Source organism: Arachis hypogaea, chromosome 16, assembly GCF_003086295.3.
Source record: "Arachis hypogaea cultivar Tifrunner chromosome 16, arahy.Tifrunner.gnm2.J5K5, whole genome shotgun sequence".
Classification (NCBI taxonomy): Eukaryota; Viridiplantae; Streptophyta; class Magnoliopsida; order Fabales; family Fabaceae; genus Arachis; species Arachis hypogaea.
This window is the reverse complement of record NC_092051.1, coordinates 102252652-102272648: the sequence shown is the minus strand read 5'-3', so window position 1 is coordinate 102272648 and position 19997 is coordinate 102252652. Positions and strand designations below refer to the sequence as shown.

Sequence of the window (19997 nt, the reverse complement as noted above, 5' to 3'; positions counted from 1 at the left end):
AATGTTAGCATCAACAGTTAATTGCTTACCATTGGTAATTGCATTATTGTTGAGTCAATTTATAGCCATGGTAGCCATCTAGAACTGGCTTACTTGTAACCAGATAAAGTGGTATGGTAAGGAACATGGTGTATTCCTTATCCATAAGCTCTCTATAGATAATTATATATAGAACTAGCTTAGTGATAAATGGACTTGGAATTTGGCAACAAAGTCCAACTCAACATTGGATAAGGCAACTGAAGCTCAAGAGATAAATAAAGTAGTGATGCAACATTACCATTTGTTGAGAGATGGGGAATATCAGGAATCCTCTAGCTGAACAAACAGAAGAGGCTTCAAGATTATATAGAAATAACTTTTCATTCTTAGACAATTATAATATTTAGTTCTTAAATCGTTGTTCCTTTGCCCTTTTTAGTTTATCAATTTAGAACATTGTTATAATAAGCTGGTGGCTTGGGGAAAATAATGTAGAATATTACAAATCATAAGTCAATAATACACATGGACTCTGTTAAGTTGGAGCCATATTATTGAAGTATTATTTCTTCAACATGCACTCTATTACAAATTTAACACATCACTTTTAGACATCTTTACGATAAAACTGATTCAAAACTAATTATATAGTCAATTTTCATATAAATGTGACTAAAAGCGATGTGTTGTATGCTTACATTTTTCAAAATCTAAGTGTCTTGTGGATACTGAAACATGTGAAAGGAGGGGTTAACAATGCTGAAGCCACCGTCAACGAGCAAGTTCTGTCCACTGACATACCTGGAATCATCGCTAGCAAAATAAAGCGCAGCATTGGCCACGTCATCAGTTTTAAGGGTAACACCTTTAAGATTCGCGAGCGAGTTCATCACATTCTCAAGCTCCTCATCGTTCACCCCGACGAACGTGGTAGCCAAAGGAGTCGCAAGAGCGTAAGGCGACAAGCAATTCACTCTGATCCCAAACTGTCCGAGCTCCACCGCCGCATTCTTGGTCAGCCCAACCACCGCGTGCTTAGCGCAGCAGTAGGCGTGGGAGGCGGCGCCGCCCACGTACGAGCTGACGCTAGCCGTCGAGATTATGCTGCCGCCACCGGCCTTGATCATGGGCTGCGAGGCATGCTTGATCCCCAAGAAAACTCCGGTTACGTTGACGCTGAGGACGCGCTCGAAATCGGCCTTGTGGTTGTCGATTATTCGGGCCTTGTTGGGGTCTGCTATGCCGGCGTTGTTGAACATGATGTCTAGCTTGCCGTATGCTTCGATGGCGGTGTTGACGGCGCGCTTGACTTGGTCCTCGTCGGTGACGTCGCAGTGGACGAAGGTGCATGTGGATGGTCCTATGGATTGGACAACCGCGTGGCCTAGTTCGTCTTGGACATCTGCGATCACTACTTTGGCTCCGTGCTCTGCGAATATTTCCGCCGTGCGTTTGCCTATTCCGCTTGCTCCTCCAGTTATTAATGCCACTTTTCCTTCCAGCCTGAGAAAGGTTCATACTGTCCGGTCAAACAAGAGAAGTAACTTCTTTTTTTTTTCCTCGTTAAAAATTTAATCATTAATTAGTTATTAATATTTAAAAATAAAAAATAAAATTTGAGTTAATAATTAAATAATAATAATTTTTAATAGTTTTTAATATTTTTTTTTGTTTGTATATATTAAATTTACCAAAAATTTAATTGTTAAAGTATATTTAATGTAAATAAATTTTTTTTAAAATAGAAGTAAAATAAATAAAATTTAAAAATAATTTTATATTTTTTAACAAAATTTAATAATAAATATATTTAAATTAATTAATAGTCATGTGTTTTTGTTTTGTTTTTAGAAAATGATTAAAATCTCTATAAATTTATCATTATAAAAATATATGTGTGAACTTCCTCGTTAATTGGATCTAAGAACCCACGCACGAGTCCACTCAACATTCGAAGGTCAAACACTTCCACATGCCACTCTATGCTTACTCCCATGTAGCCTGCATCTTTATATAGTTATCTGAACCAAATGGGAGATCATATCGATTAAACTATTGGAAAATTAGAAAAATTTTAAATGTATCAAAAATTTTGGTGTTTCAATTATTTTAACCGTTAATTTTAATTAATAAGTTAATGATTAAATTAGTTAATTTTATATAAATAAAAATATAAAATAATTAAAATTTTAAAATATATTCTTTTAATATTTTAAAAATAATTAAATTTCAATAATTTTTAATCAATTAATTATAATTTAATTATTATTAAATAATTATATAAGATAATAAAAAAATTAATTTTATTTTTATATTAAAATAATTATTTTTAATTTTAATAACTAACTTAATTCACTGATTCAACTAGTAAGTTATTAGTTAAATTGATTAATTTAATTTTACGTAAATAAAAATTTAAAATATATTTTTTTAATATTTTAAAAATAATTAAATCTCAACAAATTATAATCCAAAAATTATATTTTAATTATTATTAAATAATTATATAAAATAATAAAAAAATTTATTTTTATTTTTATATTAAAGTCATTATTTTTAATTTTAATAACTAATTAATTAATTTATATTTATTATATTACTATATATTATATGTATTTATTAAAAAATAATATTAATAAATATTATATAATTATATTAAAATTAATAAAAATATTTAATATTTTATGTATACATATTTAATAACATTTATATTTATATTAATAATTATGTATAATAAAAAATATAATTAATTTAAATATAAGTAAATATAAAATTAAAATAATATCTAATAAAATTATTGTATGTTTTACTATAATTAATAATTATTATATTATATAACAAGAAATAGTATAGCCTAATGATAAAGGAAGTATGTAGTAATAAGAAGAACTTTAGTTTAAATCTTATCTTTATCAATTTTGAAATTTATACTTTAACAATTTGGTTGGACTAATTTTTATCAAATTTAATAAGTTCTTGCCAGTTCTCAATCTTAGAAATTTAAAAATTATACATTAAAAATTTAAAAATTGTCCGCGTTAACTTTTTTTTTCCCTAAAAATATTAATCTTCTAATATTTTTTATAAATTAGATTCACAAAATTGAAACGCACCTATTACTCTAATGTATAATTTTTGTTTTTAAATTTATATGATTATGACTTTTTATTTGTTTTGGAGATAGATTATTGATACGTGTTTAAGAAAGTATTTTTTTTCTAGTGTCAAAAAATAAAATGGTAATCTTATTATATTTAAGGATTTAATTATTAGAAAATTATATTATGTCGATTTTAAAAATTAAAGAGACCAAGAGTTTATTTCAATTGCACGGAATTGCATCAACTTGAGGAGTAAAGAATATGAATTTTTTGAAGTTACTTGGGGCACAAATTATTAAACCACTCTTCCACCTTAGCCCATGATAACAATAAAGACGTTTCACGACCCACAAATTTAGCCCAACAGAATACACAAATTAAATGATAATTTAGTCTTTATCTTATCTTATAGTTATCTTTATCTTTATCTATATCTTATCTTTATCTACTTTTATCTTTCATAGGCCAATACTCTATATATACTTAATTTTACCTTTATAGTTTACAATTCATTCAATCAACAATCAATAAAATTTCTTCATCTTTTTCTTTCACAATTCTTTTATTTTCCTATTCTTTCACAATTTTATTATAGTATCAGAGCTTCTCTTGAGCTCTGCTGACATCCATGGATCAAGAAAAAATGGCACACCAGCAACTTCATCCGGAGTCTCTTTTGGACCTTTCGTCAGCCCAACACTTTTCTTTCATGGCACTTCCTTTCAATGAAGAAGCTCGTCCTTCAAACCAACTTGAGCTTCTGCCAAGTCCAACTACTCATTATCTTTGTTCTTTCAATACCTTTTCTACTGTTAACAATTCTTCAAATCGAGATTCATTCTTGAATACTTGGATCATTGATTCTGGGGCCACAGATCACATTGCATCAAATTTGTCTTGGTTTATTTCTTACACACAAATTTCTCCTATTATTGTTCATTTACCAAATGGTTCTCGAACTACTGTTTCTTATAAAGGCATCGTTCAATTTTCACCATCCTTGGTTCTTCATGATGTTCTTTATTTACCTCATTTCAACTTTAATATTATCTCTGTTTCAAAAATTACTTCAGCACTCATATGTGAACTCACTTTTTCATCTTCTTCTTGCACTCTACAGAGCAACAATTTGGGGACAATTGATTTGGCCAGAATGAGAAAGGGATTATATGTCTTTGAACCCAATTTCGGTAAAAATTCATCCACTACACACTCCATAAATTCCATCCAATCTCCACCCATTACACCTTCCAATATATGGCATTTTCGTTTAGGACACCTTTCTGGGCAAAGACTTAATCATTTACATAAACAATTTCCTTTTATCTCTATGCATCATGATGAGGCTTGTGACATTTGTCATCTTTCTAAACAGAAGAAACTTTCATTTTCTCAAAGTTTTAACAAAGCCAATGCAAGTTTTGATTTATTACACTTTGATATTTGGGGTCCGTTTCGACAAAATTCTATTCATAATCATAAATATTTTTTTACTATTGTTGATGATTTTAGCCGCTTTACATGGGTTACTTTATTAAAATCAAAAGGAGAAGTACATAATCAAATAAAAAATTTTATTACTTTAATTGAAACACAATTCAACTCCAAAGTCAAAACTATTCGTTCCGATAATGGACCAGAATTTATTTTACCTGATTTTTATGCTTCAAAGGGCATTATTCATCAACGTAGTTGTGTTGAAACTCCTCAACAAAATGGAAGGGTAGAACGCAAGCATCAACATATTTTGAATATAGCTCGTGCTCTTATGTTTCAATCTAATTTACCATAATCTTTTTGGTCTTATGCTGTTAGACATGCTGTTTATTTACTTAATAGAGTTCCATCATCTGCAATTAATTTTAAAACACCATTTGAGATTTTATTCAATCATCCACCAAATTATCATGACATTAAAGTTGTTGGATGCTTATGTTTTGTTTCTACCCAAATGGCAAATAGATCAAAATTTGATCCAAGAGCCAAAAAGTCTGTATTTATTGGCTTTCAATCTGGTTTTAAAGGGTATATTGTTTATGTTTTAGAAGATAAAAGAATTGAGATTTCTAGAAACGTGATTTTTTATGAAAAGATCTTGCCCTTAGTCACAAAAAATGTCCAATTCCAGACACTCAGCCCAACATTGCCAAACACACCTTCTCAAAAACAAGATTCAGTTAGTCTTCCAGTTGAACCCTCACCTATACCCATTGACCCAACTCCACCTAGTTCTTTATTTTCTCCAACAACCTCTCCTTCTTCCTTACTATCGTTTCCTAACCAAGTTGAACCCATGACCACCGAATCACTTTCAACACTAGACATCAGTCCACCATCACCTTCTCATCTCCCGTCACCTTCTTCACCACCTGAGCAACCCCATCCTCGTCATTCCGACCGGCCTCACCGACCTCCAGCATATCTCTCTGATTACTTGTGTAATTCCTCTCTCATCTCTACAAATCAATCTCCCTCAAAGTGCAAGTATCCTTTATCTTCAGTCATGTCTTTTTCTTCTCTTTCATCTTCACATAAAAAGTTTCTTTTATCTCTACATTCTGACGTTGAGCCAAAGTCTTTTAAGGACGCCAATCAACACTCTAATTGGCGTAGTGCTATGAAAGATGAGTTGGATGCTCTTGAGCTGAACAAAACTTGGCGTCTTGTTGATTGCCCTGCAGGGGTTAAGCCGGTTGGCTGTAAATGGGTCTATCGCATCAAACGCAAGCCTGATGGTTTAGTTGATCGATATAAAGCACGCCTTGTGGCTAAAGGGTTCACTCAAACTGAAGGTGTTGATTTTTTGGAAACTTTCTCTCCTGTTGTCAAGCCTGCCACTATCAGATTAGTTTTGGCATTGGCCTCTATGAAGCATTGGCCTATACATCAGTTGGATGTCAATAATGCTTTCTTACATGGGGATCTTTCTGAGGATGTTTATATGACTCTGCCACCCGGATTTATATCTCCTCAACCGAATCAATGCTGTAAGCTACTAAAGTCACTGTATGGTTTACGACAATCTAGTCGTATGTGGTATGACAAACTTTCTCATCTTTTGCTATCTCATGGATATCAGCAGACCTCATTTGATTATAGTTTATTTGTCAAATTCATTGGTGATCAAATTTCTATCCTTTTAGTCTATGTTGACGACATTGTTCTGACTGGTAATTCCATTTCTGAACTTGCTGCCATTAAATCTATTTTACACCAACACTTCCGAATTAAAGACTTGGACCCATTAAAATATTTTTTGGGTATTGAAGTTGCTCAATCAGAGAAGGGAATTTGCTTATCTCAGAGAAAATATTGTCTTGATCTTTTGGAGGATTCTGGTTTATTAGGTGCTAAACCTGCCTCTGTTCCAATGGATAGTACCACAAGACTATATCAAGACAAAAGTCCCTTGCTATCCGACCCTTTTGTATATCGTCGTTTGGTTGGCCGTCTTATCTATCTCACCACTACTCGACCAGACATCATGTATGCCACTCAACAATTAAGTCAATTCATGGCATCTCCTACGGAATCTCATCTTCAAGCTGCCAAGCATGTGTTACGATATCTGAAAACTAGTCCCGGCAAAGGACTTTTCTTTCCAAGGGAATCAGAAATTTAGCTTCTCGGCTTCAGTGACTCTGATTGGGCCGGATGTCCTGACACTCGACGGTCTTTAACAGGTTATTATTTCTTCTTAGGCAGTTCTTTAGTCTCTTGGAAGACCAAGAAACAAACCACCGTTGCCCGCTCTTCCACGGAAGCAGAATATCGTGCACTTGCCAACACAACTTGTGAACTTTAATGGATACTAAATGTGTTACAATTTTTACGCATCTCTCCTATCCGCCCACCAGTTTTATATTGTGATAATCAGAGTGCTCTTCATATTGCTGCTAACCCGGTTTTTCATGAACGGACCAAACATTTAGAGGTTGATTGTCACTTGGTTCGACAAAAAGCTCAAGCTGGAGTGATGAAACTTCTCCCAATTCCCTCTTCTGGGCAACTAGCTGACATCTTCACCAAGCCTTTGTCTCCTCAACCCTTCCATCTTAATCTGAATAAGCTTAGTGTTCTTGACATCTTTCATCCTCCAGCTTGCGGGGGCGTATTAAACCACTCTTCCACCTTAGCCCATGACAACAATAAAGACGTCTCACGGCCCACAAATTCAGCCCAACAGAATACACAAATTAAATGATAATTTAATCTTTATCTTATCTTATAGTTATCTTTATCTTTATCTATATCTTATCTTTATCTACTTTTATCTTTCATAGGCCAATACTCTATATATACTTAATTTTACCTTTATAGTTTACAATTCATTCAATCAACAATCAATAAAATTTCTTCATCTTTTTCTTTCACAATTCTTTTATTTTCCTATTCTTTCACAATTTTATTACAAATAATTATGAAAAGTTTTCTATATATAAATTGTCTCTAAGTTAGTTGGATTTAGTTAAAATTTTAGAATTACTTTAAGATTAGACTTCTTTTTTTCTGTTTAAATTTCAAATAGAATAGTTTAGATTTAAGTTTGATTTTTAGAATTTATTAAAAGATTTTATTTGATTTTGATTTGTTTTATAGTATTTTTAGGAGTTTAAAATTTTAATCAAAATTTATTTAATCTATGAAGATTAAATTTGATTTAATTTAATTAGCAAATTTTTGGTGGTTTAATATTTAAATCTAATCTAATAAAATCAAATATGACTTAAATTAGCTAGTTAGAATTAATTTAAGAGTCATATGCTTTATCTTTTATTTCTGTAATTTTTTTTAGAGTGATATTAAAAAAATCAAAAATTAAGGAAAAGAAAAAAAAAGAAAAAGTGGAGAATTAAAAAAAAACAAAAAAATGAGGTAGTGTTCTAAAAAAGTGTAGTATAACAAAAAGAAAAAAAAAATGAGGAGAAGGTCATACAATTAACAAGATTATTGATTTCAATTTTTAAGTATACAAATATTTTCAGATTTGTTACGTACTTTAGAGTATCAATTAGGATTGAGATTATAATTGTGTCTTTAATTTGTTTTTCTTTTCTTGTCAAATAATTAAAAGTTTCATTATTAAGATTATCTTATTTTAGTCCTTTTTTTTATTTCTAAAGAGCAACTTGTATAAAATAATTCAAGAGTGAAAAAAGGTAAGAGTGATAAACTCAAAAAAAAATTATAAATTGAATGTAAATATAAGTGTCCTAATTTGAGTGATACACATAAAAATAGTGTTGTGAAATTTTTATTATTCTTTTTGCAGGTTCACAAATTAGAATCAATAAAGATTGAGGATGTTAATAGTAATAATGAAGTAATTTTGTATAAAATAAAATTAAAATCAATAAAGATTGAGGATGTTAATAATAATGATGATGAAGCAATCTTATATAAGAAAAATATTTTTAAGATGTAAATTCTTACTTTTAAATGAAGAAATGATGCTAGTGCTTATTTTGTATATAAGTCGAAGAAAAATTTGTTAGTATTAACTCAAATATAAAATGATTATAGATAATATATTAATCCCCTCTTTTTTTAATTTTAAAAAGTCATTAATTGATTTTATCTATTATATTTTCTATTAACAACTAAAAAAAAAGTTAGAAGAATAGAAAAATTAATAGAGAGATATATAATATTAAGAATACATTTGTCTCTCTTAATTCTTTTATTATATTTAATGATTTATTTTGAAATGGTAAAAATAATAAGGTACCTATTTTATGTCTTTAATATTCATTCTATTTTATTATGAAAAATTTAATTAATTTAAAATTGTGATTATATTTCTTTTAACATGTAATTTTTATTTGTTGAAAATTTGAATTGAAGACTATAGAATTAATGATAAATTTGCTTTTAAAAATATTTGTAGATCATATAAGTGCAGACATCAATAAAAATCTCGATCTAATCCACACATAATTTATTAGATTGAATCGAATATTATTTAAAAAAATAGAAAAATAATCTTTAACCTTTCTTTGAGAAATATCTTTAATTTTGTACTCTTAAAATAAAGTAAAAAATTTAACTAAATTGAAACATAAGTACAAAATTATTGAGAAAGCTAAACCATCAAACTAGTAATTGAATGCAGGGACTAGAGAATAAGAAAGCAGAAAATCAAACAAAACTATAGAACTAGATAAAGGAGACCTGTCAAATTGGAACTAGATCTACATAAAAGAGAAGCAAGAACTAATGATGAACATAGGAAAGCGCACGAGCTTTCGCGCATGGCAAAGAACGAGGTGACGAGCTGAAAACACTACAAGAAAAATATTAAATATCGTCAAAATTTTTGTCGGATTTAACATTGGAAGGTCAAAATTTTTCTCGGATTTAGCATTGGAAGTTAGCGGCAGGATTACGGTGGATTTGGCAATAAATTTGTTGGGTAAAATAGTTATCGACAGATTCTTTTTTCGATGGTAAATTCACCAGTAATAATTAGAGGACAAAAGAAAAAAAATTAGGGAGAATATTACCGACAGATAAATACAATGATAACCTTAATTAGTCCAACGCTACGTTTTGGTCACTCGCAAAGTGTTATCAATGGTAATATTCGCCCTAAATTTGAATCTCAAACCCACTCCGCCTCATTTTTTCGAACTACTCTTTCTCTCTTTCTCTCCCCCAAGCTACCTCTGCCAGCCCCTCTGCTAGCGTCGGCGACCACCACCAACATCCAAAGACAGCGTGGACTCGACTGATGCTCCTTGCACCGCTTTTGTCGCTTTGTCGCCGCCATTTTTGTTGCTCTCGCACACTGCTGCCGCCACTTTCCCTTTGTCGCCGGAACTGCCTCCTTCCTCCCTCTAGTAGGTTGTCCTCTCTCTCCCTCTCCCTATTTTTTTTTGTAATTTATTTAAATAAACTCTAATGGCGCAAAATGAAAACCTAAACCCATCGTGTATGCTTCTCACCAAAAGTTCTATTTTGCTGAGCCTTTGTTCGTGTTGTTGTTGCACATCTTTTTAATTTTTTCTCATCAGAAACTCTGTTCACTAGTTGCTGTTGCTACTGGTTGTGTCGCTGACACTCCTACTTGTTGTTTGTGTTATTGTTTTAGCTCCCCATAAGTGTCTATTTTTTCTTTCTTCCACAGTTGTCCCAAAAGTATGACCTTGTCACTTTTGGTGAATTGCTTTTGTTTGAGATTTATGACTATGATAACAATTTTAGATTTTGTGGATATTTTGAGAATCAAAAGAAAAAAGAATTGGTTTCATAAATCTGAAATTATTTGGCGCACAAATGGGTTTTGTCCATGGTTTGTGTAAAATAACATTGTATTTGTATGTTGATTTATAAAATCACACTCTTAAATGAAATGGTTATCTTTTTTATGCCTTCCTTTTTGAATTAATTAGGCAATGCTCACTCTTCAGCATTTATGTTTTAAATTTGAAGGTGTGAATTTAACTTTGTTAAAAGAATAGCTACTTGAAATGAAGTTTAATTAAGCAATGCTTACATACTCTCTGACATTTATTTAATTTCTTTCAAAAGAAGGAAGAATTGATGGTATCTTTATCGATGATGCACAAGGTAGTGTTACTTATATTGCAAATATATAATGCTAGTTCACCCTTGTAGCTATCAATTTGCCATTGCCATTCAAAGAATCTGTAGATCAATTTTATTGTTACCAGAGCTATTTGTAGCCAATTTTATATTTTAAAGTTTCTGCATAATTTACCATTCACTTGTATTACACTCAGGGTTTAAGATTGAATATTTTATTGAACTATACTCTTGAGATATGCATCCTATTCTAAAATTGTATGCTTACAAAATCCATTTTCATTCTTTTTTGTTAGATTATTTTTTAGGTAAAAAAGCTACAATATAAAAAAATATTGAATTATTATAATGTGCTAAAGTAATCAGTTATGTGCATATATCATGAACATAATGCACTTATCCATTTTTGGCCATGCTCAATGATTTTCAAATATTGTTTATTTTATAATTTGTTGAGACTGGAACTAAACTATTTGGTTTTTCTTTTTCTTCAGGTTCAAGCTATGAAGAAGTTTGATGACATGCTTTCAAATGTCAGATTCCATTCTTGAGAGATTGTTTTTGTTGCCTTGTTCATGATGTTATGATTGGAATGTTAAATTTTTTATATAAAAATTTTCTTGCTCCCAATAACTTTAGTATTAGTTTCTCTTGAATATCTATAGGGTGAGATACTACAAATTTAGATAAATCATTAGTATCTACATATAATTTCTATTTGCTCATAGCGATGTTATGCAATTGCATCACAAATTGCTGTAATGATTATGAGATTATTGATAATGAAATTTTTATTGAATATGAATTGGTGTTTGATTTAATTATTATATTGGCTTAATTTATGATAATGTATGGTTGATGTTATAGACGATAAATTAGTTAATTGTTAGTATTAAAAAAAAAGAGTTAAGTTTACTGGCGGATTTACCGTCGGTTAAATCCACCGATAGTTATTAATTAAATTATTAGCAAATAATATATTGCCATCGAATTTACCGAGGAATAAATTCGACGGCAAATAATTACCGGCAGAAAATATCCGTCGATAATTAGCGGCGGACAAAAAAATTCACCGGTAAATAATTATCGAAGAGGTTTATTTCGTCGAATTTAATCTGTCGCTAAATCTGATAATAAACAGATTATCATAAGATTTTTTTGGTAAATCCATCAATAAATTCGATAGTATCCAATAATTTTCTTGTAGCAAAAAACTGAAGAAGTGAAGGATAGAAAAGCAGAGAACTAGCGATGAACATAAAAAAGCAGCAAGCTATGAAAACTGAGAGTGAGGAATCTTCAACTTCTTTGGAGGAACCGATCGAGGAAGAGGAGTGAGGAATGAGCAACACCAATGACAAGCAACACTCTGGCATGGCTGCAACAGAGAATTGGCGATGGTATCGTTGAGGACGGAAGAGAAGAAGTGATGTGAAGAAAGTGCAATCGAAATAGGAGGAGAGGAGAAATAGGTTTTATATTGTATATATATTTTTATTTACATTGTTTATTTAAATTTACGGATTGAATTCGTAGATATTATCTAAAATTTGTTATTCATTCTTACTTATCTGCGGATCAAATTAGAGTCGATCTGATAAATTTACAAATCAGATCATATATGTAAATTTTAAATAGGATACAAATAAATACTATAAATCATGCATATTAGATGTAAATTTACATAAAATTATTTTCTTCTTTGTAATTGTAGGAAGCTAAGCAATGCAATAATGCTCTTATAATTTCGGAAATTTGAGTAATTAAATTTATTCTTTCTTTTAATAAATAGAATTGTCAAAGTTTAAATTTGTATCATTCTCCCCACAAATTAAACTAAGCTGCTTACCGTTTATTCCACAACTTTCCAATCCAATGCTGGTAAAGTTAATTTAATAATTTAAATCAGTTCCATTATTAAAATTTATTTAATTAATCTGACATAACCTCGATCATCACAACCGAGTGTTTTCTATATGTCACTCATCACTACCTACAACATGTTCAGTTGTTCACAATTATCAAAGTAATACAATACAATATAGTTTGCAGCCGCTGTGCGGACCAAGAAATATGAGAAAGATGGAATATTATATTAAAAAATGCTTTAGTGCTTATAAAAGTTTACTTAATCTATTTAAGAATAAAAATAGAGTAAGGTGAAATTCATCTCTTTATTTTTGAATTACATGAGTAAATGTTAACATTAGGATAGAGGAAAGAATGTACTGGGACTAACACCTACTTAACAGAATCACGAAAACTAAAAAGTTTAAAAGAAAAAAAATACTCCATCATTAGGTATAATCCCAAACCCAAATCATTAGTACGAAATAGATACTATTTAAATTCTTTTTATCATAAAAAGTTTTTAGTTATTACAAAAAATAAAAAAATATCCTTCTCTTTTTTATTTATAAAATATATATTTTTTATGAAATTAAAATCACATATATTTTATCCTATTTTATTAAAATATTGATTCATAATCATTATAATTACATATAAATTAATGAAAATATATTAGTTAATTCAAATAATAATAATATAAATATATTTATTATTGTAATAAATTTTATTTAATTTTAATATTTTATTACATAATATAAAATATTTGAATTTATTACAAAAATAATAAATATATTATTATTTGAATCAATTAAATAATTATCTCTAATAGATATATGATTATGGATAGGATGTTAATTATTGGAATAAAGTGTATAGTATTTTAATCTTAAAGAAAAAAAAGAGTATATATTTTATAAATAGAAGAAGGAGGAGGTGTTATTTTTTCTAAATAGTTAAAATAATAAAATAAACAATAACTTAAAAAAATAAATTGACTATATCGAATTTATAAATGTCAATATTATTTCCCTCGTTATTATTTTTTGTTAAAACTTACAAGGAGGCCACTCAGATAAATACGTTTAAAACGTCTTTTTTTAAAGATGTTTTCATGTTGTGTTTTAATTGGTTTCTGTATAATTTATTTGGTGTTCTTCATCACATATTATTAAATTCCTCAAAAGATTTTTTTTCCAGAAACAATAAAAAATATTTAATTTGGACTAAAACAAAAAAGATAATAAATTAACTATTAGATTTTTTTAAAAGATTATTTACATAAAAAAATATATCATATTCATCAAAATATATATATATATATATATATATATATATATATATATATATATATATATATATATATATAAAACAAGCTCTTAAAATTTTTATAAATATAAAAATAATTAATTTATATTCGTACAATATATAAAATAATTACTATATTATTATTATATTATATATTAAGATTCACTAATTTAAATTTTCTTTTTATTTTTAATATAAGCATTAGAAATAAATAAAATTTTTATAATTAAATGTAGTGTAATAAAATATATATAATATTAATTAGTTCTTAAAAAATTTTGAAAAGATGATTTTTTTTTAATAAAATGTTATTAAAAAATTAATATTATAAAAACTAATTTCAACCAATATGATATAATAGGTTATTAAATATATTTAATACAAAACACATTGAATATAAATTTTTATTGAGTTTAAATTTTAAATAATTTTTAATTAAATTTTGAATATTTTTATTTTAAAGAGTTAGAATATTTTAATATCATTTTTTCATATCTTTTTAATTGAGTCTTTGATTTTTTAAATTATAAACCTTATTTATAATTAAGAGTAATATTTTAACACCACCAATTAGTCACACATATAAAAATACAAGAACAATTCTATTGTCATAATTATAATCTAACTTTATAAGCAATACAATACAATGAAACTATATATAAGTAATATAACTAAATTTTATCTACATCTATAGTCACATTTCATAAATAATATAATTAAATTATATTTATGTTTATAATTAAAATATGAATAAAAATACAAAAAATTATCAAGATAGTTAATTTTTTTCGTTCATAATTTTTTTTATTATTTTTGTTGTGAAAAGTTTAATTATTTTAATAATTAATTATTTTTTAAAAAAGATAATTGACTTATTAAGAATAATTTATTTATATATGATTAAAAAATAATTGAATAATTATTTAGGGTAAAAAATTAATGTTATTAAAAAATAAAAATAAAATTTATTTTAAAATTAAAAATAAAGTTTATTTAAAAATAAAATTAAAAATAATGTTTTTTTTTTCTTTTTTCCAAAATTTATCTACGAGTAATTCTATAAATATTTTATGATGAATAAAAATATTAAACTCGTACTAAAATTATTCTAATAATATTTATTTTTATTCTACTAAACGTTAAATAAACCATTGAAAAGAATTTTGTTTCCTCCATTAGAGAAGAATGATAAACTTCCATACTTCTATTATGTTATGGCAATAATTTGGCCTGTTATTTTTTAATGTACATAATAATAATAATAATAATAATAATAATAATAATAATAATAATAAAAAACAACAAGTATATCACAGTAAAAAAGAAAGTACGTCACCAAATAATTTATCATCCGAATTACATATGAATCAAATTGATAATATGAGGGCTAACACTACAAAAATCGATAACAAGGTTAGGAATTTACAAAACTTTTCTTAAGATCATATAAAAAAACGTTTATATTTGTGTGATATATAAAACAATTATATATATATATATATATATATATATATATATATATATATATATATATATATGAGCAAAAAAAGTCCAACTGTTTTAAAGTAAAATTTTCTTTTAATTTTTGATTAAATGTTCTTGTATTTAGTACTTTTTTTTGCACTTCCTCTTAGTTAAAAATATAATTATTATAATTTTTTAGTTATTATTGCTAGGGGTGTTTACAGATGGGATATGGCTGAAATTTCGATCCAATCCGTACTAAACTCATTAGATCAAATTCGATATTTGCACTTTTTATGTTTGGATCAGATATCAAATATATCCATATATAAAATAAAAAAAATAAAAAAAATTATTTTATAAAAAAAGTCAATAATTTTTTTTGTTTACTTTTGTAAACATATTTACTTCTATCTGATTAGAGTGTGGATCCGATTCGATCCAATCCGATCATCTTACAGATCAGATCATATCCTCAAATTACAGATCAGATACGGATAAATACTGTGGATTTATATGGATATGATCTAATCTATAAACACCCCTAACTACTACTATAGGTTCATTGTTGCAAAAGAATGCTTCTTTTATTATAAACCATTATTAGATCTTAATTACCATTAAAATAACTTAATTGTCAACAAAGAGATAATACTTATTGGTCTCTGAAATTATGTTCGTATTTGAATCCATACTTGTAAAAACTGGATCGGCTGGTTCGACCGAAAAACTAGTGAACTGGACTAGAACCGAACCCTAGTTCGGTTCGATTTACTCCTTGGACCGTTTAAGAAATAAAACCGGTGCAAACCGATAAGAACCGGTGTAAATCGGTCTAACCGAACTGGTCAACTTGAAAATTTTTTTAAAATGTCTCCACAAGCTCGAACCAAGAACCTTGGAGCAAAAGCAACCTCTACTTGCCACTTAGCCATTGCACTTTTGAATAATATATTTGACAAATACTAATTATATAGTATACATAAATATCTAATTTAATTTAATTTTTGTTTTTTCTATTTTTAAAATTAATTATATTTTAATTATATACCATTATTAATATAAATATAAATTTTACTAAAAATTTATTAATTTACTTGATCTATTTTATTGCTAGTATTGTGATTAAGGTTATTTGTTTTGATGATAGTGTTAAAATCTACTGATATTATAGTTAGATGATAGGCTTTGTGAATTAATTATTTTTTTATTGTGTCAAAATAAGATACTATTGTAGTATTAAAATTTTATGATTTTTTTATATTAGTTATTTTTAGAAGTTGAGACTTGATTCTTCATAAAATGTTAGTGAAGATATGTATTTAAAATTTTAATTTTAAGTTTTTAACTATTTTATATTTTATATTTACGTGAGACCGGTTTTATCAGTTCAACCAGTGATTTATCGGTTGAACCAATAAACCAATGAACCAGTAGCTTGACCGGTTCGATCACTGGTTCAGTTCTAACAACTATGTTTCAATATAATTTCAAAAATTTCGATTTACTCAATTTAGTCTCCCAACTTAATAGTTATAACTCACATTGGTTCCTAATCTTATTTTTGTCATTGTCTCACAAAATCGTTAACGACATGCTGAGATGGACTAACGACTGTTACATTATACATTTTAGCGACTGTTTGATGTGATAATTGAAATTTTTTTACCTTATTTTTTTTTTCAATTAAACACTTAAAACCCTAATATGAGTCACGGATACCTAAGTTAAAAAATCAAACTAAGTAAATTTAAACTTTAAAAATCAGATTAAAGCTCGAACATAACTTCAAAACAGAACTTTAACTTATGTAGTGATTAATTTAAATGAGAATCAAATAAATCAAAATTCAACATAATTTTTATTAATGTTTTCAAATTCGAAATTTCTATACCAAAATTAACTAGAATTTTTTTTTAAATTAAAAATTTAATGAAATAGTGACTTTAATTATCTTAACCAATCTCCTAATTAATTACTTTTATGTCTTAGAAAAATTGTATATGAGAAGAAAATAATTAATTTGTCTACTTTAATAAATAGTTATTTTACTAAAATGAAAGAAACTATCTTTTTAGAATTTTTTAAGAACTAATTAATATTATATATATTTTGTTACACTACATTTAGTTATAAAAAATTTTATTTATTTCTAATGCTTATATTAAAAATAAAAAAAAAATTTAAATTAGTGAATCTTAATATATAATATAATAATAATATAGTAATTATTTTATATATTGTACGAATATAAATTAATTATTTTTTTATTTATAAAAATTTTAAGAGCTTGTTTATAATATATATATATATATATATATATATTGATGAATGTGATATATTTTTTATGTAAATAATCTTTTAAAAAAAGAAAATCTAATAGTTAATTTATTACCTTTTTTGTTTTAGTCTAAATTAAATATTTTTTATTATTTCTGGAAAGAAAATCTTTTGAGGAATTCAATAATATGTGATGAGGAACACCGAATAAATTATACAGAAACCAATTAAAACACAACATAAAAATATCTTTAAAAAAAGACGTTTTAGGTGTATTTATTTGAGTGGCCTTCAACTTCCAATCAAACGGCTGTTATTGCTAGAGTCTTGTAATATACATGAGTCATGAGGGGAAACAATTAAATGAGGAATACGACAAAGTAGGATCTTGCTATCGACAGGAAAAGAGTTGGAATCTCACCGAGGTGCCTAAATTGACACACCAAATTGATAAAAAGAAATCATTTTTGGAATAATGAAATTGAATTAAGCAGCGGTATCAACTTGTCGCAAATTAATTTTAGAATGGGAAAGAAAGTGGTGTAACACATCGTTTTTGGGTCATGGTGGATTTTACAAAAAGTTGTTGAATTTAATGAATAAGACTAATGTTAAAAATGGTCCTAAGATTTTTATAGAGTGATTTTTGGTTGGATTAAATTAAAAAACTGTTATAATGTTGCATATCACTATTATACAATTAGTACTCTTCAAATTCAATTTTTTAAGGATTTTTAAAAAATAAAGTTTGAGAATAAAACAAAATTTAAAGTTGTAGATTTTAAGAAGAATTATATAAAACGATATAAAAAGAAGTTCTTTTAATTCCATTTTTAATTCTCTTTTAAGATTAATTATAAAAGAATTTATTGAGTGCACTGTAAATAAAAAAATAGATGTAAATTGAAATAATTAAAAATTGGTATAAATTAAAAAATAGGTATAAATTGATTCTAAAAAAAAATAGTTGCGGATTTTAAAAATAATTATATAAAATTATTTTTACTTTTTTATTTTATCAAATTTTTGGAGGTTCTTTTTCTTAATAAAAAATAGTTCTAAACTGAAACAGAGGCGGAACCTCATAGTATCCCCTAAATTTTAATTTAATCTCCTTAAAATTTTTATTTAAATTTTATTTATGATGAAATTAATTTTTGGTCATTTTTTAATATTCCACCTAGTTTTGCCCTTGAATTGAAAGTAATTAAAAAAAGTCTAACCTATTTCATTGTTACAACAAGAGGTTTTTTTTTTTTTTGGGGGGGATAAGATCATAAATTAAGCTTTTGCAAGCAATAAGAGGCAGAAATTAAAGTTCTATGTCATGGATGAGTTGAGAAACGTTGTAGTATATGCTACTATTCTTACATATGATGATATGAAACACAACGCAAACTTAATATTAATTTGAAAGAAGATATTGTTTCTTATTTGGTACGTACCTTCTGTTTATTGCAGAGGTGGATGATCCTGCCATTCTACTTCTGATGAGTAGAAACGAGTGAGAGGAGAGATAATTTAGGGCTTTGTTAGAATATGAAACTAGAGACAAGTTTAATGGCAATGATGAAGCACCAGAGACCAAACATACTTTTCTCTTTTATATTGCTAATTGTATTGGGATATCCATCTAGGTGTCTTACCCAAGTTTTTGAGAATTGAATATTGAGTCGGTTATCGAACTACTTTAGTCATTCATTTATTGATTTATTAGTCTAATTAATTTAATTATAATTCAATTGAAAGGTTTAGACAACAGTTTTTTAAAGTGTTACTGTTGAATTTAATTTTTTATCAATTTATAGCAACAAATTAAAATCATTCTCTTTGACTATTTTAAAGAATAGTTTTATAACCGTTACCATGATTTGACTTTAAGCAACGATTTTTTATTGTTGTTTAAAGAATTGCACAAAAGAAACGCATTAAAACCGTTGCCGAAATACTACACTTTAAAACCGTTCCATTAGATAGTCTTAGACAACGATTTTTACAGTATTGCTGTTGAAGTTTATTTTTTCATTATGCTATAGTAATAAAATAAAACCGTTCTCTTTAACTATTTTAAAGAACGGTTTTACAACCATTACAACAATTATTTATGAAACAATTATTTTTTAATATTATTTAAATAATTATACAAATTAAACAATACTAATAAAAATAATTTCAAATAATTATATAAATTGAAACTATTTTTCTATAAATATTGAATTTATAAAATACTAAAAAACTATTGTTATAAATAAATAAAAAATATTATTTTAAAAAAATAAAATTAAAATAAATTTATTATAAATATTATATATTATTATAAATATATAAAAAATATTATATTTTGAACACATAAAGCTAAAATAAATTTATAATAAATATTATATATTTTTTATTATAAATATATAATAAATATTAATATAAAGAAATAAAATTAAAATAATTTTAAAATAAATATTACATATCTATTAT

General features: G+C 26.8%; 1 protein-coding gene across 1 annotated transcript; it reads right to left on the bottom strand.

Moving 5' to 3' along the window:
* Positions 1 to 384: 384 nt before the first annotated feature.
* Positions 385 to 19122, bottom strand: LOC112754565 (secoisolariciresinol dehydrogenase). Its single transcript, XM_025802235.3, has 2 exons — positions 18974 to 19122; positions 385 to 1485 (listed from the first exon to the last, which is right to left on the bottom strand). The coding sequence occupies exons 1-2, from the start codon at positions 19006 to 19008 to the stop codon at positions 693 to 695; spliced, it is 828 nt and encodes a 275-aa protein (XP_025658020.1). The 5' UTR covers positions 19009 to 19122; the 3' UTR covers positions 385 to 692.
* Positions 19123 to 19997: the final 875 nt, after the last annotated feature.

Bases quoted from the DNA above. Each gene is read 5' to 3' on its own strand.
- LOC112754565 (XM_025802235.3), bottom strand. From the start codon at position 19,008: ATGGCAGGATCATCCACCTCTGCAATAAACAGAAG. The intron at 1,486-18,973 runs GTACGTACCAAA...AACCTTTCTCAG, and splicing joins ACCTCTGCAATAAACAGAAG to GCTGGAAGGAAAAGTGGCAT.